This window comes from Arvicanthis niloticus, chromosome 5 (assembly GCF_011762505.2).
Source record: "Arvicanthis niloticus isolate mArvNil1 chromosome 5, mArvNil1.pat.X, whole genome shotgun sequence".
NCBI classification, from domain to species: Eukaryota; Metazoa; Chordata; class Mammalia; order Rodentia; family Muridae; genus Arvicanthis; species Arvicanthis niloticus.
In genome coordinates, this window is record NC_047662.1 from 36,972,007 (window position 1) to 36,996,331 (window position 24,325).

At 47.1% G+C, this 24,325-nt stretch overlaps 2 protein-coding genes across 2 annotated transcripts; one reads left to right on the forward strand and one right to left on the reverse strand.

The window, feature by feature from the left end:
* Positions 1–10,621: 10,621 nt before the first annotated feature.
* Positions 10,622–11,582, reverse strand: P3r3urf (PIK3R3 upstream open reading frame). The gene is made up of 2 exons (XM_034502983.2): positions 11,311–11,582; positions 10,622–10,756 (listed from the first exon to the last, which is right to left on the reverse strand). The coding sequence occupies exons 1-2, from the start codon at positions 11,537–11,539 to the stop codon at positions 10,713–10,715; spliced, it is 273 nt and encodes a 90-aa protein (XP_034358874.1). The 5' UTR covers positions 11,540–11,582; the 3' UTR covers positions 10,622–10,712.
* Positions 11,583–16,789: 5,207 nt separating this feature from the next.
* Tspan1 (tetraspanin 1) lies at positions 16,790–21,819 on the forward strand. The gene is made up of 8 exons (XM_034502874.2): positions 16,790–16,936; positions 17,331–17,395; positions 19,854–20,060; positions 20,246–20,320; positions 20,438–20,536; positions 20,618–20,773; positions 21,035–21,118; positions 21,388–21,819. The coding sequence occupies exons 2-8, from the start codon at positions 17,339–17,341 to the stop codon at positions 21,433–21,435; spliced, it is 726 nt and encodes a 241-aa protein (XP_034358765.1). The 5' UTR covers positions 16,790–16,936; positions 17,331–17,338; the 3' UTR covers positions 21,436–21,819.
* The last annotated feature ends 2,506 nt before the right edge of the window (positions 21,820–24,325 follow it).

Genomic DNA, 24,325 nt, shown 5'->3' on the forward strand with positions numbered 1-24,325 from the left:
GGAAGCCCAGCCTGCCCTGTGGAGGTCTGTGGACACATTCTGCCTGCATGCCCCTTAGATGACTTGATCTTCCTTACTGCAGGCAGTGGCTGATTGCCAGTTATTGCTGGCCAGGAGTTCAGAATGAGACTATGCTTCTAGGTTTATACAAATGGCATCACCTCCAGGAAGCTTTCTCTGTTTCCTTCTCTGGTCTTCACTGACCTTACCAACCTCGTTGCTCCACATAGGAACTTTGGTCCTAGTACTTTCCCTGTCCTCACAGAGCAAATGTCAGTTACTACTGTGAGAGTATATTACACACAGACCTTTATCCACATATCAGCTCTGTACTGAAGTCTGAGCCTCAGCTTTCTCAGCTATGAGGTGGCATAGAGTATCATCACCCTCTCTCGACAATCCTTGAGCTAACACAAGTATGACCGCAGCCAAAGAAACAGCCTGGCATTCAAACACAATACAGGGAGACACACCTATCTGGCCCTGCACCATGGTGACATCAGCCTCCCCCAGATAGCATTCCCTTTTCAGATTCCAATCAGCCCAAGCCAGGGAGCAGCCAGTCAGCAATAGGTAATCATACTCCATCCTGTCTCTGGATACAATAATTGCCAGCTAAGATTAAAAGACCCTGATTATTAAGGACTTATCTACTGGTATGGCCACTGACATGTTCAAAACTCAATTCAGCTTCTCAACAAATATGTTACTCTTCCTTCTATCTCTGAAAATAACACCACTGAAGACCCAAGCTGGAAGTAAGCACAACACTCTCACGCTTCCCACTAGAGTTTGGGGTCTTCAAGGTCCCCCAAAGGTCCATGTGTTGAAGGTTTGGTTCCCAGCCTCTGGCACTACTGGGAATGAAGGGACATCACTGATGGCACACTCTTAAAGAGGTATCAGGACCTCCGTCCCCAAGCCCATTCTCACACTTGCTTCTGGCAGCCTTTAGGTAAACAGACGATGATAAATACAATGCAGCAGGACCAAGCCCTGTGCACAGAAAACTTTGAAGCTGCGTGATCCAGATCTCCCCTCCTTTTAAGGTTATTGCCCTGGGTATTTTGTCACAGCAACAGAAAGCTGACTAACATGTCTTCTCACTCATGTCTTCCACTCAATCCATCACTAAGAGCTGCCGCTCCGGTCTCAGAGCTATCCATTTCTTTTCATCCAGAGGCCTCCACTGTAGTTCTTTCTGCCAGTCCCCTTCCCTGTGACACTGCCACACCATCTGACTTTACCGCTCTCCCTGACTTCACATGGTCTCTGGGAACCCAACTCCTACTTTTACTGAAAAACCCTCAGAGGCTGTCAGAATGAAAAACTCAGACGCCATCTTACTGTCCCTGCTTGACTGTATAACTTCATCTCTCATGCCACGCCTCACATGTAGCTGCGTCCTCTTTCTCGGCCATGCTGTTCCCTGTCACTAACATCCTTCTTTTCCTCCCCCATTTCCCAGACTAGCATCTAACCATATGTTCAGGCTTGGCTGGGATTTCTACCCTGCCAGGGGTTTGGCTCTACCATTTCCCCCAAAAGAGGCTAAGGGTTCTCATTACCACTTTGGAAGAATGGTTCTAAATACTGTTCTTAAACTCCCTTCTCTTTCACTACAAACCTTGTCTCTGCCTATTCTGATTACAATTTTATGATAAGAAAAATGAGATTTGTCAAAGTTGAAGAAGTGTCCAAGGCTGAGCAGTAAATGGCTCCGGCAGACCTGAAAGCCAAGTTGGTTTGTATGTTTGTTAATGAAAAGAACTGTATTGTTTTAAATTTGTTTTATTTGCTGTGTATGAATGTTTTACTTGCCTGTATGTCTGTCCACCAGACATTAAGGGACAGAAGAGAGCATTGGACTCCCTGGAAGTGGAAATACAGATGATTGTGTGGTGCTGTGTGGGTGCTGGGAATTGAACCTGGCTCCACTGTAAGAACAGCCAGTGTTCCTAACTGCTGTCTCTCCAACTCTTTCTTTTCTTTGTCTCTTGTTTGCTTGCAAAGGAGTTTCCCATGTTGGTTCAGGCTGGCCCTTAAACTCCTGGGCTCAAATAATCTGTCCTTAGCCTCTGACTCCAGAGTAGCTGTGAGTAGGGTGAACACCACTTCTCACCTGATGTGCCCTTGGCTACAAAGCTCACTCTGGCATGCTGTAGTCAACACATGCGTTTCCATGCTTATACATATAAGCACTCTTCACCACAGACTCACACAGTTCTGGCAGCTCTGTTGCCTGAAATTGGAGTTCCCTTCTTCTTGCTCCTAGCAGGTCCCCTGTGAGAGAAATCCTCAGGACAGGGATAGGTCGGATTCGTTCTCTGTAACCAAACTTGTGTTTGGGGCAGCCCCTCAGCGGTCTGATTCCAGAATCCTCAACCCCCACTATGCTCACCAATCCAAAAACCTTCAAATTTTCCCTACCAAAAACCTGCCACAGACCTCTAGACCAGTGTCCCGCCTGCTCATTGGCAGTCTGAGTCCGAAGGGTTTGCTAGACGTTAGTTTTCTCCCAGCCCAGTGCCCACGTTAATTATCCCGCCAAGGAACTCCATCTTCTACCCTCAGAGCCTGGCTGGAGCCAAGGGATCCCTAACCAGGAGGGAATTCCCATCCCATCTCAGGCTCTGACGCCTTTATGTCAGGGCCGGTAGGGAGACGCATTTCCAGCCAGGCACCGGCGCCTGCGCGCCTCCTTCACGGAAAGAATGCCTTTGCTAAATCCGGAACGGATTTGCATCACTGCAGCAAGGGAAGGGCTCAAGGATCTCATAAAGCTCCAGCGTTGAGCTAAGGGTGCGTCCATCCCACCCCAACACCAGAACTGCCAGAGCTGCTGAAAGTGACACGTGCACACTGCCCTTGAAACCTGGGCTGTGGTGGTTGCTAGTCCTCTGCCTGTGTTTGAGCCAGACTTCAAGTCTTTAGGTTGGGCTTAGGGGAGGAGAGAGATGAGAGATGAGAGATGAGAGATGAGAGATGAGAGATGAGAGATGAGAGGAGAGAGGTTGGGGGTGGAAGAGAGAGAGAGAGAGAGAGAGAGAGAGAGAGAGAGAGAGAGAGAGAATATCAGTCCAGCACGCCCCACACCTACAATTAAGAATCTTCTAGTGAGTAGTGGTTCACAGCTTTAATTCCAGCACTTGGGAGGCAGAGATAGGCAAATTTCCGAGTTTCAGGCCAGCCTGGTTTATAGGGTGAGAGTTCAGGACAACTACACAGAGAAACCCTGTTTCCCAAAAAAACAAAAAGAGGAAAGAAAGAAAGAAAAAGAAAGAAAGAAAGAAAGAAAGAAAGAAAGAAAGAAAGAAAGAAAAGAAAAGAAAACTGAGTACTAAATGTGAGGTCCTCTCAGGTCCTCCTAGCAACCCTGGGGGTGGGGGATGCATCTTAGTGGCACCCACTATGCCCACTAAGCACAGAAGGTGCAGACTTGTCTGTCTTCATGCCTGTCTCAGAATTCCACTCTACTCATGCTGTTTCTTAGAAAACTCTTTCTCATGCTGCATCAGCTAAACTTTTGCCAGTTCTTTAAACCCATCCTAAAAGATGCCTCTGCTCTGGGTTTGGTGGCACAAACCTGTAATCCTAATTCTTGGGAGAGTGAGGTAGGATTTACATTCAAGACCAACCTGGCCAACCTGGCAAGTTCCAGGCCAGCCATGACCTCCGTGTCTCCAAGGGAGGAAAAAACAAAACAAAACAAAACCACCTGAATCAAGACCAGAATCTACTCCAGAATCCACCTAGCAGGTGATGGGAAGAGATAGTGGCTGTTGTCAAAGAGATAGTGACGTTTGTCAAACATCATATCCACTCTGTAGATCTTGGACTCCTCTCTCACTCTTAGAGGGAATTGGGTGAGATGACCCTTGGGGCTGCCTCCAGCCCCAGCCCTGTACAACTGGTGATTTCTTGGATCGCTCAGCTCTACAACAGGATACTATCCCAGTAGTAAAATCCCTACTGCCCCAGGCTACTGAGAACCAGACTCACTCAGAAAGCCTGGAAGTCTCCTTTACAACCTCTTTTCACACGTACACTCTGTCTTATGAACAACAAAGGACCAAGTCAGGGTCACCTGGTTACTACTCCAGTCTCCAGCCATCTCCAATAAACAGTCCATTCCCTCTACCCCAGCCTCAGTACCTACCACATACCCAACTTAAGCTTTTCAGCCTTTCAAGCTGGCCACTTGGACCACGGTTCCGTCCATGGGCTCTCATTACCTCCTGAAGCCACACAGAATTAAGGCTAATCTGAAGCCAAGGCCCTCAGATTCAGACAGAATCTGACTTGCCATTCCAGTTCTGTTACACCCTAGGCAGGTAATCTTAGACATGCTATTTACCCTCCTGGAGCTTCAGTCCATTAATCTATTAACAGCAATGAGGACGTGATCGGGGAGGTGCATCTTCCTGTAAAAGTGCACACTTAGAATAGTCAAGAGGTCCTGGGTTCAGTCTGTAGAACAAAACTAAACACCAGTGTGACAGTTGTAGACATTTTATAAGATTTATGAAAACACATATCAATGCAAGAATGTCAAATTGTAAGCATTATTTCTGTTTGCTGTTTGCCTTTGCTCTCTCAAGAAACTATGTAATGGGTTCTTTGGAAGCTAGGTACAGAGATATCTGAGGCAGAATTTCTCTAAATAATGTTAAATGCAGCCAGGTGTAGTGAGGTCATACTTTTGATCCCAACACTCAGGAGACAGAGGTTCTCTGTGAGTTCAAGGCTAGCCTAGTCTACATCGTGAGATCCAGGCCAGCCAAAGCCACATAGTAAAAAAAAAAAAAATATATATATATATATATATATATATATATATATATATATATATATATATAAAATTTATGTGTATATATAATCATCTCATCATCATTTTATAAATGTTGCCCTAAGGACCCAATTATAGACTTCAATTAAAGAAAGTTTGAGGCCCAGAGAGGTGACATGCTTTGCCAAAGGTCACACAGCAGGTCTAAATATGTAGAATGGCAGATAAGCAAGGGCAGCGTATGAAATAAGAGTGTGGCCAGGCAGTGGTGGCACACACCTTTAATCCCAGCACTTGGGAGGCAGAGACAGGCGGATTTCTGAGTTCCAGGCCAGCCTGGTCTACAGAGTGAGTCCCAAGATAGCCAGGACTACACAGCGAAACCCTGTCTCAAAAAACCAAAAAAAAAAAAAAAAAAAAAAAGAAAGAAAGAAATAAGAGTGTGAGTAGAGGTCAGAGTAGAGACATTAAGCTAAATCCACAGACAGGCGACTGAATATGAGGACCTTCAGCTTACATTGCCCCGTTTCCTGTGCCCAGTAAGGGCTTGGCATCTGCCTGTCTTTGGAACTGTTCCTCCTGGGTTCTTGAGTTTGCAGTAGCTTCCCAGAAACACCAGTAAATATGTCTACTGTTAACTAGCAACCAGCCCCAGAGCTCTGCAAGGGTCCCCATACAACTTCTCCCTCAAGATTAACAGTGTGACGACACATGCCTTTAACCCAGCATTTGAGAGGCAGAGGCAGAGGCAGGTAGATGTCAGTAAGTCTTAGCTTATAGTCAATTCTGCTAGGCTCTTCCCAGGGACCAGCAATGGCTTACATCGGCTGCCATTACCAGTCAGTCACCTCCAGATGCAGACAGCATATAGCAAGGCTGCTCATCACTCCTGTTCTCTCTCTTCCCATGTATACCTGGCTGGTGTCTCTCTCCCATTTTCTGTCCTTCTCTGCCTCATGGCTCTGCTCCTGACCGTCTGCCTCTACCCCATCTCCAGCCCCTCACTCCCATCCCTTCCCCCAAATAAACTCCCTTTATACCAGATCTGTTGCATGGTGTGATTTCTTAGGGGACACCTTGGCATGGGCCCACCAGGTATCCTCTCACCTCATTTTGTTTCATAATAGTGATTCTGAGGCCAGCCTGATCTACGCAGCAAGTTCCAGGCTGAATGGGGGCTCCATAGTGAGAACTTGTCTCAGAAACCAAACAAACGCATGAAAGTCTCCTTTGTTGTTGAACATCAATTTATTTTATTATCTTTTGTGGTTCTGAGGGTCAACCATTGAAGCACGTGAGCTGTTTGCATCCCAAGCCTCAGGTTGGCTGGCTCCTTTCGATGCCCAGCTCCTCCAAGAACCACCTCAGATAGATAGATGCCCTCAGCAAGATTCTCTCTCAAGACCTTGTTGTGGATTTGTAACCCCACTGTACCCCTAGGGTACAGTCTGCACTTAAGACCCTAAGAAAAGCCTGAAGTATGTTCTGTTTGGTGTCTTTTCAAAGGAAATAGTCTGACATGGTTGTTGACCTGCAGCGTGCTCAAGGGTCTCCACTAATGTTAGGAAAGGATTTTAGGTTAGGTTTTGATTTTGATGGATTTATTTTGAGACAGGATTCTCACTATGTAGCCCTGGCAGGCTTGGAACTTGCTACATAGACTTGAGGATTGTGCCACCACACCAGGCTTCTTTTGTTTCGAGACAGGGTCTCATATAGCCCAAGCTTGTCTCACTCTGTAGCTGAGGCTGGCCTTGAGCTCCTAATTCACTGCACCGAGCTAACCTTCAGAAAGGTCCTTGGCTGAGGTTAACCACAGTCATGGGAAAGCTGAAAATACTTGAGGTGGTCAGATGTGTTAAGTTCCTTGATATCCCCACACCTTTTTCCTTTTTTGTTTTTCCTTTTCTTTTTTCTTTTTCCTTTTTTGAGATGAGTGTCTTGCTGTGTAGCTCAGGCTGGTGTTAGACTCATGAATTCAAGTGATTTTCCCATCAAGCCTCCTGGGTCCCGGGACTCCAGCTGTGTGCCACCACACCCAAGCATGATTCCTTCTTTAGGCTGTTCCATTGTTTTTACAGTTCCACTCTGTCTCCACCTGCAACTCCCTTCCCTGTCTTCATGGACAAAGTCTGTCTCTGTCCCATTTATTGCAGGGTTATTATTTCAGTCTAACCTCATGCAACCAGGGCTGTCTGCCTCTCCCACTGAACACATGGGTGAGCTGCTTCTTGCATCTGCAGCAGAAAATATGGCTTAGGCATCCACATGACTGTGGGACTTCATTGACACCTTAAACTTCTAATTTAAGCATATTCTAACTTGGGGAGGGGGGGAGGAGAGTGTCTGTGATTCAGTAAATTATCCAGCCTCTAACATCTTATAGTAAAACTCTGTAATTTATGAATCCAGAATTTCATGATCTTTTTTTGTGTTTAATGAGTGTTGTTGCCGATATGGTAACAACAACCAGTACCCACTTGGCCTTGGTTTTTGTGTTTATTTTCTACAAGTTGCAGATCTCAACTCTGGGCCATCTTCTGTGGGTTCCACTAAAAGAAGGAGGAGGAGAGAGCTAGGGGAAACAGAGATTTCCATTCTTCCCGGGACTACACCCCAGCACTCAATCTACCCAAGCTCCATTTAAGCTCCAGAACCTGAGGGCAGCAGGAAAAGTCATCTTCTTTCCAGTCCTTTCTTCCTATTTGCCTCAGAGTCCAGTGGAAGAGTGTTTAGTGGGAGACTGGTGTTGCTGAATGGGTAACTGGAGGGCAAGGAGCCAGGGGAGGGAACACAGAGATTCTCTAGGGAGTTCTGTAGCCTTCCCCAGAGATGAGGAAGGAACAGAGGCCGGAAGTGGGGGTGTGGGTAAGAGCACTGGTAAGGGTGGAGTGACCAGAATTGCATTGTGGGCCTGGAGCTAGTTTTCCGGTGATTGACCATTAGTGACAAGGGAACTCCAGCCTCCTGCCCCAGGGACTGTCTGGTTCAGCCAGACCCTTATCCTTTGACTGTTTGTCCTCCAGCCTGAGTCAGACTCCCAGAAAAACTGATTTCAAAAAGCCCCTTCCTGTGGGGGAAATCTCTGGCCAAGAAAGAAAGAAACCAGGACTATTAAAGCATCACACTAGGGTTTAGGGTAAAACAGGGGTGACCCCAGTCCAGATCTCAGAATGTTCTCTGAACTTCATCGTTCCTGAAGAGGATGACGTGCCCCAGGCCACCTCCCAGGAGCAATCTGGACCCCCTCCTCCAGCCCTTCCGGCAGAACAGTTCTGCACAGCACAAGGCTGAAGCTGCCAAACCCGATTTTCCAGTGGCTGCCCAAGGCTGGCTAGAACAGGAAGCCCTCCTCCTGGCATGGACCCCTCAGGCTACCGGTCTCCTCCCCCTCACCTGATTCCCTGCCTGGGCTGTGCCTTCTGCACCTGTGCCAGCTGTCCCGTGTGCCACCACTTCCTCCTCCACCTGCTTACCATCTCCCCTGGGCTGCTTCCCCTGGCACCATAAGGTGTGGGCCAGTGCTAACCCCTCTAGGATTGTCTTCTCAGTCTCCAGATGGAGAGCAGTGGCCTTTCCACAGAGCAGACTCAGGGAAGGGGTCTAAAAGTGGAAGTGACTAGCAGAGGGCCCATGGTTTACTGGGTGGGTTGGGAGCACAGCTAGGGAATGAGAAGGAAGCACTGCTTCTCGAAATCTCTAGGTAGAATAGCTGGAGTGAAGGGGGTGGGGGTGTGTGCTCCCTCTGGATTCCTTATGTCATCTGACCTTTGGGAGATGGAAGAGAAGAGAGAGAGAGACAGACGTCATCCTTGAAGCTGCCAGGTTCCCAGTGTTCTGTGTCCCATTGAGGAAGACGTCTCATTTTGTCTTCACCTGTCTTATCTCCAACATGAACACTTCCCTTAAACACAGCAAGCACTGATGCTACAGACTGAGAAGCACAGGCACTGAAGAGTGGCAGGCCAGCCAGGTCCATTCATCTAACCCAGGCACCTGCTCTGGTAGCCCCTCAACTCAAACCCCCTCCTCCAACTCTGAGAATCAGCTCCGTCCTCAGCCTCGAAAGAACTCTGGTTGGGTGACTTGTATCCAATCACGCAGCAGACCACCTAAACTGAAGGAGTGGGTACTCTCTGGCTGTTGCTATCTCTGAGAGCCTGGAGGGGGAGGAGAATTGGGAACCTGGAGGAGGAGGGGCAATGGAGGAGAAGTCATTGCAGATAGAGCTAAAAATAGCTAGAAGAGATGATGTCATCGAGTTCCCTCTGCTTATCAACCCCCTCATACACATACATAGGAACACACACTCTCTCAAAGATACAGATACACAGAGACATAAGCAAAGGCATGTATGCACACAGTGCATACAGTGATATTGGGGAGGGAGGAATCTGGGCCTCAGAGCTAAAAGGCAGGGAAGTCTGGTGAGTGTGTCTATGTGTGTCTGAGTTTGCATGAGTAAGATTTCATGTGTCTATGTCTGTATACTTGTGAACTTGTCTGTGGTGTATGTATGTTTATGTCTGTGTAGGGTCATGTTTCCTGCAAAGGGGTGGCTGGGTGTCTATTGGATTCTCGTTAGTGGTGATCTCTGCTTATAAATCCATGTACCTGGATTCACACATTTATTTGCTTTTTATGTTGTATACCTGTGAGTTACTTATATATTACATTTCTATATTTGTTTGTGGACTATGTCATGTGTTTGTACGTACAGAACCCCTTGTGGACCTTGGATACCAGTCCAGCCACTGTCTAGCTGATAGTAATGTCCAGTAGCTTGTTGTCCAAGTTGTTCTGGAGGAGCCCGGCACACTGGAGAACCAGTGTAACTGTGAATCGTCTGCCCCAGCCCCCCGCCCAAGGATCTCCCACTCTGGCAATCTTAGAGTAGATGTACTTAACTCAGTTTTCCTCTCACAAGAGGCAAATGATGTTAGCCAGACTTCTTAAACCCCAGAGGATAGGCCACCAAAGGTCTTAGGGATTACCCCCATTCCCCCCCTCACACTAGCCCATAAACTAATCAACACATTAGAGACAAAGACCCTCACAATGTTACTACCACTAGACACAACCTCATGGAAACCTATTTAAACCCGATGACACATGGGCATGCATTCAGAAATCCAAATGGAAAATCCCCAGGCCTGACAGAATGCAACACCCTCCCTTTTTCCTGGGCTCAAACTCAGTCTTGCCCCACCCCCAAGTGCCCCAGCTCAGCTGGCAGTCCTGGAAAATGCTGACCTCAGAGGATGGCTGGGGGGCTGAAGGTGACATGTCCTCCTCATACACTAACCATTCTGAACACCCCTTTTCCTGTAGGCTGCCCCCTCCCCCTCCTGACCTTCATTCTCAGCTGAGCTAATGCCATTACGGTTTGCCTCTGCCCTCTGGAGCACTCCTCAACTTCACAGCTGACAGCTGAAGCACATTAGATCATAAAGGCACACGAGCCACATGTGCCATAATGTTCCCATTCTGTCACAGTAAGCAGCCACACCTACTCACTGATCAGCACCAGCGTACCTCATTCTAGAGCACTCGTGGGGTTCTGTCTTTCATCCACTCTCTTATCTGTGCCTTCTTATTCTTCCCAAGAAGCCTCCTGCCCATGGGAGTGTAAGGCAGGAGAGCCCCTTATCACAGGGCAGATCAAAATGCTGAGGACAAAGATGGGTTTGTCTGACTGACCTTGTCCTGTTCCTCTACTTCATTGTGGTCCACAGCGATCCTTGCTGCTGTCTCTTAAGTTTATCCCAACACAGACCCACCCCAACCCTACCCTCATGTCCCACATAGTTGGAACACTTCAGAACGGGGGAAGACAGCTTAAGCAGAATGGCTGTATTTGTTGTCCACCACCAGCAGCCCTCTGGAGCAGCAGGTCAAGTTCAGGCCAAGCTTCTGGGCATTTCTAGAGGATCAGAAAGCCCCTAGGTTGACAGAGGTGTCTGAGAACTAGAGACAGAAAAAAGAAGGAAGAGTATTAAAAAAAAGAGGTGGGGGGGCATATGTGAAGGCTGACAGATGACCCAGTAAAGTGTTAGTCTTTTAAGGATCTGAGGTCAGTCCAGAACCCAGGTGTGACAGCTGGGCATGATAGTACACGCTGATCAATGCCAGCACTGTGGAGGCAGAGACACATGGACCCCTTCTGTCTGTTAGTCAGCCAGCCTGACCTACTTGACAAAGTCTAGGCTAATGTCTCCAAAAAAAGGCGGATGTCCTTTGGCTTACACATGCATGCACACATGCATATATAGGCATTCGTGAAAACCCCACTGGCCCTTGGACTCACCATCTCCCTCAGGCCCTCTATCTCAGTCCCAGTCCTGAGACTGTCCACTAAAGCTCTCATCGTCTGATGGCGTGTACCTTGAAACCCTGGCTGTGCTGTTGGGGTGGAGTTTCACAGTTTGTCCTTTAGTGTCCATAAGCAGGACAGAATCCTTCTATTCTTCAAATCCCCACCCTAAGTCACAGATTCTCCACCTCCATACTCCCCCGCTAACCTTGAGGTGACAGGATCCACACACTGGTGGTAGTGTCCGTGTCACTGATGTTTGTGGCCACAGAGGCAGGATCGGTGGCAGTTGGGCCTCGAGGTTTCTGCCGGTAGGTTCTGCGGCTACACTTGAACATCTTGGGACACCGGCGCCTAGGCCCACCCATACCTGGCCTTCGGTAGGGAGAACTCATCCCCCGAGGCCGAGGGGCACGAACAAGCTGAGAAGGCCCCATGACTGCAGAGAGCTCCTGAGGGGTTCTGCTGGCCAAGCAACTGAGATCTCTATGACATATGAAGCCTGCCTAAGGGTGGTACTCTTTGTTACAGGGTTGTCCCATCCCCCACCCAGCCATAGCCTGGATTTCCTCACAATCTCTTCATGAAGGCTAGCCCAAGAGCCCAGCAACCATTGTGGTCCCTTGGTGAAAGGAACTTTGGTAGGTGGAAACAAATCACTTGTTTTGTTTTAAATTCATCCGCATTAACAATACTAAGAATGTTTACTGAGCACCTACTGTGTGCCAGACACTAAGCTTAGTACTTCACAAATATGATTTCATTGAATCCCACTATAGACCTATGCAGAGATTCTAATATTAATCTTATTTATAGAAGTCAATTCTCAGTCTGTAGTTGGACGTTTACAAAGTCACCCTAAACACTGAGTTAGCAAATACTAAAGCAAGGTATAGTAGCACAGTACTAATCCCAGCACTTGGGAGGCAGAGGCAGGTGGATTTCTGAGTTCAAGGCCATCTTAGTCTACAAATCGAGTTCCAGGACAGCCAAAGCTACACAGAGAAACCCTGCCTCAATAAAACAAAACAAAACAAAGAAACGAAAAGGGGGCAGAAATGCCAAGGGAAATTGGGGTATTTAACACAAACACTTCCTCTAAGTGTGTCACAGTTTTACATAGCGAATTAGATAGTATTCAGCACAGTTGGGGCTACTTGGGTCATCATCATCATCATCACCATCACCATCATCATCTCCACACCACCAACACCACCACCAACAAAACCAAAACAAACCAAAAAAAACCCTAAAAAATTTGAATGCAAAATATTGATTGTAATCAGACTGCCTGGAAAGCATTGGTTTATAAGAGCTAAAACATGTTTCTGAGGGCAGAAAGTCCTATTCCACAGACCTCAGCTGGAAATGTATGTTAGGCACTCAGAACCTTTACTTCTGTGTACATCCTCTGTGAGTAATTGCAAAAGTGACACAAGACTTGGTCTTGTGGTTACAGATGAATGTAGCGACTAGATGAATTCAGGCATGTGGAATCTGAATAACGAAGCTTGACAGTGTAAGGAAACCACCTCAATGAGGTGGAGTCACAGAATTAGAGGCAGTGGAGGGTCCAAAGGCCAAAGTGGCCATGTTCATTTTTTGCTGTTCTAGGCTCATTTATTTGTTTATTCAGGATATTCCCAAAGAGTGTGAACATCCAGGGTTCTTCCTGAGATGAAAGAGAAAGCCCTGTGGATAAAGGGGAAGAGGCTCTAACCCTGGCTTCCCCAGTCTTGTAAGAAGCAGACAGGAATAGTGGTGTCTACCCTGCCCTCTTAGAAGCTGAAGAACTTTGGATTTGCTCATTTCTCCACACCTAAGCCCTCTGTCTCCCTCCCTTCTGTCATCCTTCCTGAACCTTGGGGCCTTACCATCCCCTACTTTGACCTCCTTAACTTTTAGCCACTGTACCCGGGAGCCTCTGTCCTTATTCAGGCTCTGTGCCAGAGTCTCCTCCCTGGTTCTTCATGGACGTCACTTGCCTGTCTCCTTAGAGACTCTATTAATGTTTAAGGTAGACTGGCAGGTTGAGTTATGTGACCCCAACAAGTCCTTCAGCTTTCTGGGCTTCCGTTTTTTCCACCATTTTTAAAATATGTATTAAGAACTGGAGAGATGGCTCAGTGGTTAAGAGCACTACTCTTCCAGAGGTCCTGAGTTCAATTCCCAGCAACCACATGGTGGCTCACAACCACCTGTAATGGGGTCTGATGCCCTCTTCTGGTGTGTCTGAAGACAGCAACAGTATACTTATATACATAAAAATAATAAAATTTTTTTTTTGTTTTTTTTTTTTTGGTTTTTTTGAGACAGGGTTTCTCTATGTAGCCCCAGCTGTCCTGGAACTCACTCTATAGACCAGGCTGGCCTCAAACTCAAAAATCTGCCTGCCTCTGCCTCCCAAGTGCTGGGATTAAATGTATGTGCCACCACTGCCCACCATAATTTTTTTTTAATTAAATAAAATATGGATTAAAAAGAAAGCCTAAAATGGGTGTGGCACCGCACACCTATAATCTCACCTAAAACCCACCCAGAGGTGGGAGCTAGCAGCATCAGGAGTTCGAGGTCATCTTTAGCTTCATAGTGGCCATGCTGGACAACTCGAGACCTACAACAGCAAAAAAACAATCTATCCAAATAAACAGACAAAACAACTTAGAGCTAACAAACAAACAAACAAACAAAAAGTCTATTTTATAGGTTTGTTGTACAGAAAAACAAAACAAAAAATCCAAAGCATGTTGCACATTTAAGGCATGTTTTATAAAATAGTCTGGAATAGCTCTAGCTGGCCTGGAACTCAGAGATCCACACGCCTTTGCCTCCTGAGTGCTGGGATAATGGGCATTGACCACCAAGCTCAGCCCATTTGTTTCGATTTCAAGATGGGATCTTACTACCTGTTGGCCAGAAGGGTTTTAAACTTGTAGACTCAAATGATCTTCTTGCCTTAGCATCCAGAGTAGCTGCGAATACAGGCATGTTCCACTGGCTTCTTACCTGTAATATTATTATCTACCTTCTCTCTGTCTCTACAGCTGCCTCCTTCCACTCAAAACTAACAAACTAGAAAAATCCACTTCCAGGCTGGAGAGACGGCTCAGCAGTTAGGAATGCTTACTGCTCTTGCAGAAGACACCCAGCAACCTCACTGGCTGGATCCCAATCACCTGTGACTCCAGCTCCAGGTGATACTTTCTTTTGACCTCTGTAGGCACCTGCATACATGTGAATACACACACACTACACACACACACACACACACACACACACACACACAAATAAAACCCCACTTCCTTGGGTGTAGTGGGACACAAGCCAGAAATCCCTCGTTTGTGAGGTGGAGTTAAAAGGAAGATTGTTGCAAGTTCGAGGACAGCTGAGGCTAAACAGTGAGCCGTACACAAGCCAGGGTTACATAGTCACACTGTTTCTCAAGAAAACAAAAGTAGTCATAAAAATCAATCCACTTCCTCAAGTCAGGGAATGTAGCTCAAGTGACAGAACATTTGTCTTTGGTGTGCAAAGCCTTGGGTCCAGTCCCCAGAAGCACACACACATACACATGCTCCCCCACCATCCCTCCCTTAAATCCATCCCATAATCATGCTAGGAGTGCTCGATGTTCTGACCTTTTGGTGCTCCTTGCCCTGAGTCAACTATTCTCTTAAACAGACCAGGAAATGGAGACTGAAAAACAAACCTCGGTCAAGTAGCAGAGTGGGATGGTACATGCCTGGAAGTCTAGCATTAGGGAGGCTGAGGCAGGACCACCAAGAATTCGAGTTAGTTGGGTGTGGTGCTTCACACCTGCAATCCTAGCACCTGACACAGCACAGTCCTTCTGCTTCAGTCCTCCAAGTCTGAGGCTAGTCTGGTCTACAGAGTGAGACCTCTTCCCAAAAGAAGTAAAGCCAGATTGGTGGCTCACACCTATGATTCCAGCACTCTTAGGTAGATTTCTGAGTTCAAGGCCAGCCTGGTCCACAGCAGAAACTCCAGGACAGCCAGGTCTATATAGACCCTGTCACAAAAATAAATAAATGAATAAATGAATAAATAAATAAATAAATAAGGGCTGGAGAGATGGCTCAACCATTAAGAGCACTTGCTGTTCTTCCAGAGGACCCAGTTTGATTCCCAACATGGGAACATGGGGATTCCTGTCTGTAACTCCAATTCTAGGGGATCTCCTCTTTTCTAGCCTCTGGACAGGGTATAAAGACACACATACACACAAAACATTCATACATATTAAATCAAATTTAAATTTAAAAATGAATAAAATAGCCAGGCATAGTGACACACGTCTTTAATCCCAGCATTTGGGAGTCAGAGGCAGGCAGATCTCTGTAGATTTGAGCCAGCCTAGTGTACATAGTTCCAGGATAGCCAGAGGTACAAAGTGAGACCCTGTCTTGAAACAAAACAAAACAAAAACAAATAAACAAATAAAACATTCCTAGGGCCTATATAGCTAGGAAATGACAAAACCAGAATTTGAGCCTCTGGTCTGAATGACTGGGGAGCAAGGACTTGTAAAGAACCCCTCAATCAGGAAGCATAGAATGGGGAAACAAAGAGGGACCCCCCAAAAAGGGTTACAGAACCTTGGGATGATAGTGTCTCCTTCGTAGGCCTACAGTGCCACCTACTGGCAGAATGACCAGGGCCATACACTGGATTCCAGAACATGGAGAAGGGAAAAGAAGAAAAGGTGAGAAGCAAAGCATGAAGTAAGGGGCTGGAGAGATGACATAACGGTTGAGGTTGCAAAGGACCCTGGTTTGATCTCCAGCACTTAGAGCCTTCTATAATTTTAGTTCCAGGACTCCAGGGGATCTGATGTTCTGCTCTGAACTCTGTAAGAACCAGGCTCACACATCAGAGATACACAGGAAGAAGGAGAAGGAGAAAGAGAAAGAGGAGGAGGAAGAGGATGAAGAGGAAGAGGAGGAGAAGGAGAGAGAAGGAAGGAAGGAGAAGGAGAAGAAGAGTGGGGACCTCGAGGTCTTGTGGGTTTTGTGAAGGGAAGAGGAAAAATAACCATTTCCTGTTCTGAGATGAGAACAGAGGACCATGATCATTTCCTTGAAAGTATATGTGTGTGAGCGCGCATGTGCATGCATGCATGTGTATGTCTGTGCATGTGTATGAACATGTGTGTGTTCTCATAAGTGTGTGCACATGAATGTGCATTTGTCTGTGTGTGCATATGTGTATAAGTGTGTGCATGAGGATGTGTGCTCACGAATGTGTGCATATACTTATGTGTGTGTGTGCACACTCAAAAGTGTGTGAGATGTGTTCCTGAACATTCAGGAGTACCACTCTATGTTATATACATGTCTGTGAGTTTCGTATGTAAACATATGGATGGCAGCTTGAGCAGATGCGGGTGCCAGTGATCACATAGATTCGAGGTAAGAATCATATCATGCTGTTGTGAGCAGGGCACCCTGAAGTTCTGGAAAGCTACGTGTCCAATTCCTGACACTGCTGCCCCACACACCCCTTTTCAGAAGAGGCAGAGTTTATGGTGACATTTCCAGGTGGAGATTTGCTTATTGCTTTTACTGTTGGGAACTTATCTCCAGGCAGTAGGGGGCAGCAGGGGCAAAGAAGGTTAATCAGCCTTGGGTGGGGCCAGCGGGCGGGCGGGCGGCAGGCAGGAGGCTTTTAAAGCACCTGCCCCACCTGTAGGTGAGCAGTGTTGTGTGAGGACTACGTTCGGCCAGCACACTGAGTGGCAGTTTCCTGGAGCTGTTCTGTTCCTTCGGGAGTGCAGCAGAGCCCGTTCAGAATCTATTGCCAAGAGCTCTGAGCAGGTGATGGCATAGGCCAGGGATTAACCTATGAATAGATACCAATCTGGAAACAGGTTTGGGGTGCTAGAAAAAAACATCGGGTTGGTACTGAAGAATCTGAGATTGGTTTAAAAAGAGGACCAGGAAAGACAGGTGTCAGGAAAGGTGTTGAGTGGTCTGCAGTGTGGGATCAGGCTTGTAATACCTGTGTGGGAATCTGGGGTATATTTAGATCTGAGAATTAGTACAGGTGGGCATATTTGTCAGCATAAGAACTGGAAAAAGTTCTGAGATATTAGAGTCCAGATGCAGGGGAAATTTGATGAGAAATAACAGGATGTTGGACTCCAAAAAGCAAAGCCAGTCCAGGGCAAGTGGGAGGTAAGACCCTAATTTGTACATGTCTGTTTCCCAGGACCCACCATGCAGTGCTTCAAATTCATTAAGGTCATGATGATCCTCTTCAATCTACTCATCTTTGTACGTATGGAGGTTGTGGGGTTTCTCGGGGTTCCAGTCTGAACAGAGCCCAGGCTGGAGAATGGGAAACTATGTACCCAGACTCTGCCCTGTAAAGTTTCCTGTATGAGAAGGAAGCAGAGGGTCTTCCCAAATGCTGATCCCTGATCCCACTAACAACCTGGCTGCCACACAGAAGTTTGGGTGAAGATCGGGGAGGTTAGGGATGGAGAAGCTTAAGGTTCTCACCTCCCTTCCAGGAAGGATCTTTCTGGGGCAGAATAGGCTAGCAGGAATGATTGCCCCACCCTCTCTTTTTTAAAATAGGCATTCACTGTTCAGAGAGGAAAGGGCTCTGCTTAAGTTTATAGTGCAAAAAGCAATTCAGTGACCACCATGCATTAAAAAACTGAGAGTCCAAGCCTCTTAGAGTTGACTCAATAAGTACCCATTGACTGGGCTGGCATTTAAGGGGCTGGGATTGTTGTTCAGTGGTAGAGCATTTGCTTAGCATGCATGAGTCCATGAACAAAAAGGAAAACATATTCACTGACTAAGACTCAACGCTATGTGCTAGGATAGAGCCCGGCCATTCACTGCCCTTGAGAAACTCAGGTCCAGTAAATCAGATAGGGTGATAATTGTCAAATAGTCTGATAATTGCTATATACACTGATAATTGCAAAGTGGTACTTTTAGATTTACCATCAAAGCTAAGGGAGACCCTGGAGGGGTTTGAATCCAGCCGAGTAGGGAAATGCTTTCTGGAGGAAGTAGCTGAAGCTGGACATTTGCATTGGGTGGGGGAGCTGTAAACTTCGTAGGAAGGTCCAGAGGTAATGAAATTTGATATTGTCTAGAAAACCAGGAACAGATTACATAGGGCTTGTTTGAGAAGGTGAGCCATGAAGCCCAAACCCTGGAGATAGTTACAGAGATAAGAAGAAAGGGACACAGTAAACAAAGGTTGCAGAGGAGAAGTAAAACAGACAAAGACATCTTAGAAATGGCTTGAGTAATGTAGGGGGAAAGAAGGGGTCGTCTGCCACACTCATGTTTATCCAATAGAGGTGCATGGGTCTCTTGAAAGTCTTGAGCCTGTGAGCTTCCAGTGAAGTTATAGGGGTGGGACGGGACTCTGGCAACAGTAAGGGAAAGTCTGCCTTCCAGCCTCGCTGTAGCCTGTGAATATTATAGAACCCCTGGTCTCAAAGAAAGTCAGTTCTTGGGAACTGGAAGTCTTAGAGATGAACATAAAAATAGCTACCATGAAGGAGGTGAGGAACAGCAGGAAGAAAAGGAGGAAAGGAAGGGTTGTTTAAAAACAGTGGTCAGGGGCCGATGTCACCAGAGAACAACAAGTGGGAGGGGAGAGAATAGAGACATGACCTGTGTGCCAGTTTAGAGAAACTAGGCAAAGGGTAGGTAGTCTCTTTGACTCCAGTATGGTCTGCACCTTGGGCTTCCTTTGGCTGCCAAGAACTCGGTTTCATTCAGATAACTGAAGGAAATGCTAGGATTTCAGTAATTGGGAGAGCCAGGACTCTGGCCTGATAGGGTTAAAGGCAAATCCAGTTTGGTTTCTGTCCTCTGTTGCCTAGGCCTTGCCAGACTGGGCAGAACAAAGTAGGAAAGCCAGGCCACTTGAAATTTGACCCTGGAGGCTAGCAGCCTCGGTCTTTTGTCATTAAGCAAACATCCTGGGATATAGCCACAATCTATATCTTTTTATGCCCATGCCAGACTGGTTTCTTTAGCTCAGTGGGAGCTGGACGCAAGTCAGTGTCAGGCTGATTCATCTTCCAAAGACCTTGGGTCAGCAAAGGTTTGCTAGGACCAGGGCCTCCATCAGAACCCCCTCAGAGCTTCCAGATCACCTCTGAAACCTTAGTTTGAGCCCATGTCTCTCAGAGAAGCTGTAGTTGTGTTCTACCTCTGTTTCTACATCAGGCAGTGGGTCTGGGTGAAAAAGGGGTCTGACAGCTGATTCTACCCTGAAGGGGATCGAATAGGGCCTCTGAGTGAATGAACCTCTCAACCTCAGCCCGGTTTCAAGGTTGCAAGCAGGTGTAAGCCTCACCCTGCTGTTGCTATAGTGACTGTTGAGCCTGCCCAACACTACGTTGACTGCTTCCATGTAAAGGACAAACGGTCATTCTAGGCACTCACAGCCCAAGAATGAGAGACTGGACCCATTTCCATCCCTACTTATGTGGCAGGACCCTGACAACACTAAAAGGAAAGTGTTGTGCCTCCTCCTGGTCTGTGGATATTTCTAGAACCCCCAATGTTATGTTTATCGTCCTAGGTGAATTCGTTATGTATCCTAGCTTCATCTCTCTGGTACTAGTTAATGTTTCCCTTCATGCACAGTAGGTTGTTAGATTCCAAAGTCAAGGAAAGGTAAAGTTTCCTGATTTGATGGCATAAAGGGAAACCATTTTCTAGCAATGTTTCAAAGCCTGACTTCTGTCCTTAGCTCTGTGGCGCAGCCCTGTTGGCTGTGGGAATCTGGGTGTCTGTCGATGGGACATCTTTCCTGAAGGCCTTTGGATCACTATCATCGAGTGCCATGCAGTTTGTCAACGTGGGCTACTTCCTCATCGCTGCTGGTGCTGTGCTCTTTATTCTTGGTTTCCTGGGCTGCTATGGTGCTCACTCTGAGAACAAGTGTGTGCTCATGATGGTGTGTTGGACCCAGCTCCCCAGGCCCACAACCAAGGGTTCCCCCTTCATCCCTGACACCAGCCTCTGGGACCCCAAAACCCTCCTGGATTGTGGGAGCCCCACTGTGGGAACCCCCTGCCTCTTATGATCGTGGGTAGGGCAATGGAGGTGTGTCTCCCTAAAATGTGTTTTCTTTCCACTCAGTTCTTTTCCATCCTCCTCCTCATCTTCATTGCTGAGATTGCGGGTGCTGTGGTTGCTTTGGTGTACACTACAATGGTGAGGTACTGGGATGGGGCAAGGGAGGAAAAACGGAGCAAAGCTCTGAGAATCGGCGGTGGCTTGTGAATGGCTACTTTCCCCACCAGTCTCTTAACACTGGCCTGACCCATCCAGGCTGAACAATTCCTGACAATGCTGGTGGTGCCTGCTATAGAAAAAGACTATGGTTACCAGTCTGATTTCACCCAAGTGTGGAACTCTACAATGGAAGGGGTAAGGTGGGCTGGGAGGATTTGGGAACGGAGAGGGACAAAGCAAAGTACCACCAATCACCCAATCTCATTTTGTCTGCAGCTGCATTGCTGTGGCTTCAACAACTACACAGATTTTAACGCCTCACGTTTTGTCAAAGAGAACCATCTCTTTCCCCCATACTGTTGTGCCAACCCTGGCAATGGCACAATTGAGGAAATATGCACCGAGGATAAGGCCAAAAGTATGAATGTACAGGTATGTGCTGGCATGGAATTATCTTTTTTGTGTGAGACAGGTTTTCTCTGTGTAGCCTTGGCTGTCCTGGAACTTGATATGTAGACCAGCCTGGGCTTGAACTAACAGAGACCTACTTGCCTCTGCTTCCCAAGTGCTGGGATTAAAGGCGTGTGCCACCACCCAGCACCAATGCGATTGCTTTAATGGCTTTACAGTAAGTAGTAAATAGGTTGGAGGTAGGGCATTGCCAGCTATAAATACTTTCTCCTCTCTCCCAAGGGTTGTTTCAAACAGATTCTGCATAAAATCAGAGCCAATGCAGTCACTGTGGGTGGTGTGGCAGTTGGAGTTGCAGCCCTAGAGGTAAGTCAGTACGTAGACTGGAACTGGCTATTGATGAGTTTCCACCAGACCTGTACAGATTAGCCCGTCTCTGAGGCTTCTCTAGAGGAAAAAGAATTCTAGTGTTTTCATTTCTGGAGCTAAGGACTGAACCCAGGGGCCTATGGATGCCAAGCATGTGTTCTACCATTGAGAAAACAGTGCTTTGTGTAGGCTGTTCAGGGCAGGCAAGAAACCAATCCTTGAGGATCTCAGTCATGTCTTTTCATGTCTCCCTGTTCCTCCATCAGCTGGCTGCCATGGTTGTATCCATGTATCTATACTGCAATCTGAAATAAGACTGCTTCTTCCTCCTGACTTGCTGCCGTCACATGGAAACCAGGAAGAGGCACTTGGCACAGCCAAGCAGCAGCAATGGGTGGAGATGAAATGTCATTTGGGCTGGAGTGGATTTGCCTTTGCTGTTCTGGACTTCGGGCTAAATAGGGACCACCTCTTGGGCTGTGTCTGCCTTATTCTTCCACTGGTGGGGTGAGGGGGAAATTGGTCCCAGTCTCTGAGGCAGCCATGTCTGCCCATCTCCTGAGACCCTTGATGATCCCAGAACTCCAATAGTGGATGAAGGCACTTATAGCCTGGGCATATTCTAGCACTGCAAAGTCATAGAAGGAAATGTATAGAAAGGCATTTTGGAACCTATAAACCAATGAAAATATTTCTAATTGGCCTGTGTATACTTGGAGAGATGGGTCCGAATTGCCTACGTTGCATTGACTTCTGTGAAGCTGGAGACTCAGCAGGGTGGAAGGGAAGGGAAGTAGCTATTTGGGTTCCAGGCCTGGGAGGAAGAGTAAGAGTGTCCAAGAGTACACTGAAGAAGTGGGATCTGCATTGGTCTGCGTTTATGTACCATGAGAGGACTTTGCCGTGAAAGTCCTCCCTCCTGATGAAGGGCACTGGACTGGAAAGCTATGAAAATAACAAGCTTGTGCCAAGTCCAGGAGGGGAGAACAGAGTTATTGTCAGGCTGTGTGGGTGGAGTCACTCGTAGGCACCCTCCAGGAACTTAGATAAGTAGGTCTAAGCTGTGTGCCTCATGGGGAATCTCAAAATCACTTATTCTCTGGTGTTGGCCTATCCATTGCTCTAAAGATCTGTATACTTTGGGGGGGGGCACATTTTATTTGGGGACAACAGAAGAGGGGGCGTCTCCCACTAACAGAAGTATTCATAAGTTCTTCAGTAATTCCAGACTTGTGCCCTGAGGGTCCTGAGAGTAGCTGGACACATTGGTATGGGTATGTTCCCATCACCTTCAACAGGAACTGGGCAGCTGAAGGGTGTGGCCTGGTTGATCATGGTGGCATAGTGTAGGGCCTGAGAATATAATTATAGCACAATGGCCACCGCTGCCACTGGCTCCTTCACCCAAGCATTCTTTTTCCTTTGTTTCTGAGAAAAAGGTCTTTTAATGTGGTCCTGGTCATTCTAGATCCTGTTTAATAGGCCAAGAAGGTCTCAAACTCGGAGATCTGCCTCAGAGGCCTCTGCCTCTTGAATGCTGGGATTAAAGTTGTACACCATTTTACCTGGCCAAGATCTCACTTTTTTGTTGTTTTTGCTTTGAGATAGAGGGGTCTCATGTAGTCTAGACTGACTTTGAACTTTCTATATAGCTGAGAATGATGTTGAATTCCTGCCTCCATCTCCTAAGTGCTGGGTTTACAGATATGTATCCATCATCACACCTGGTTTTAAGAGGTATTGGGGATCACACCCAGCTTCATGTGTGCCAGGCAAGCACACCACTATACATCCCCAGTCTTTACTTAGTCCTTAACTGCCAGAGTCTCCACCAGACTGGCTCTTGTAACTGGGTGGACCTGGCTTGACACATTGACAGTCCAACCTGAAGAACCTAAACAGAATGTCCCTGAAAAAAAATCTAAATGTCTTTTTTAAAAAAATGCAGGACTTTGGTGGCACATGTCTTTAACTGCAGCACCTAGGAGGCAGAAGCAGGCTCATCTCTGAGTTTGAGGACAGCCTGGTTTACATAGTGAGTTCCAAGACAGCCAAGTCCAGGGGAAACCCTGTTTCAGAAAAGAAAAAAAAAAAAAATGAATGCCTCTGAACTTCAAGTGGCAGCACAAGGAAAATGCTGTTGCCACAGGACAGTGGCTGCTACCACCAAGCAAAGCGGTTTGACTATCTTTCCTCCTCCCCTCCCTTTGACACCCCCACCCCCATCTGTCTCTCTAGACTTTTCCAGAACAGCCCACAGCTATCACCCACCCACTTGCTGCCCCCCACCCCCAAGAAAACCAGAGACTTGGCCAGAGCCATAGAGCTTCAGGGAGGCTGACCAAGAACCTCCTAGGATTCTAGTAGAGAACTTGACGGCCTTCACCCTTTGCCAGCGTACTGTATCTGACACACAAACTGTTCCTCCACAGGTGCCTGTGTGGCAGCAGGAGGAGGGGGAGTTGTTTGTCCAGGGAGGGCGGTCCTTCACCATGGTCTAATTGTTTCTCCTGTGCCTACTTTGCCACCTGAAACACCATCTCTAGCTCTAGCAAACACTGAAGGGGTCAGGGTGGTGACCGTTGTGAAAGCCATAGTGTACTGATACTACTGCTGAGTCCTGGGCACCAGCAAGGGGCACCAGGACAGCAAAGATAAAGGGCAGAAATTCCAGTAAGTTCCCAACTGCTTGGCGAGAGTTATACCCTTTCTTACAATCTGATCTACTCAGGTCCTTCAGAGCCTTAAAGGTCATGTTCCCCTGCCGTGGGCTATCTGACTCCCAAAGGACTATACTATCTGGTTTTTTTTTTTTTTTTTTTTGATTAACTCAGACTTTCCTAGGCTTCTTTGAGTTACTAGCCTCTTGAGAATCTGATGAAAACCATGGACCTTTTATGGAGAAAAACACCCCTATATGGAATTCTGCACACAACCAATCCAGGCCACAGAAACCCTTGCTCCTGTATCTGCCTGCACAGTATCATCTCTCAAAATCATCTCCCACACTGTGGCTGCCACTGTTTCTGGCCCAGTCACTTCCTGTCTCCACTATAGTTACCTCTGGAGCATTTCCCTCACCCACCCCCACTCGGGTTTCTCCTACCTACTCTGTTTCTAGGGACAGGTGCTGGGCCCAGACAAACAAGGACGGAACTAGCTGAATGGTACAACAGTGAGGAAGGGGTGTGAGATGGCTGCTTG

Coding starts and splice junctions, on each gene's coding strand:
- Tspan1 (XM_034502874.2), top strand. CDS start 17,339: ATGCAGTGCTTCAAATTCATTAAGGTCATGATGATCCTCTTCAATCTA. Junction 20,061..20,245: donor ACAAGTGTGTGCTCATGATG/GTGTGTTGGACC, acceptor CTTTCCACTCAG/TTCTTTTCCATCCTCCTCCT. Junction 20,774..21,034: donor CCAAAAGTATGAATGTACAG/GTATGTGCTGGC, acceptor CTCTCTCCCAAG/GGTTGTTTCAAACAGATTCT.
- P3r3urf (XM_034502983.2), bottom strand. CDS start 11,539: ATGGGGCCTTCTCAGCTTGTTCGTGCCCCTCGGCCTCGGGGGATGAGT. Junction 10,757..11,310: donor GTGGATCCTGTCACCTCAAG/GTTAGCGGGGGA, acceptor TTCTGTCTCTAG/TTCTCAGACACCTCTGTCAA.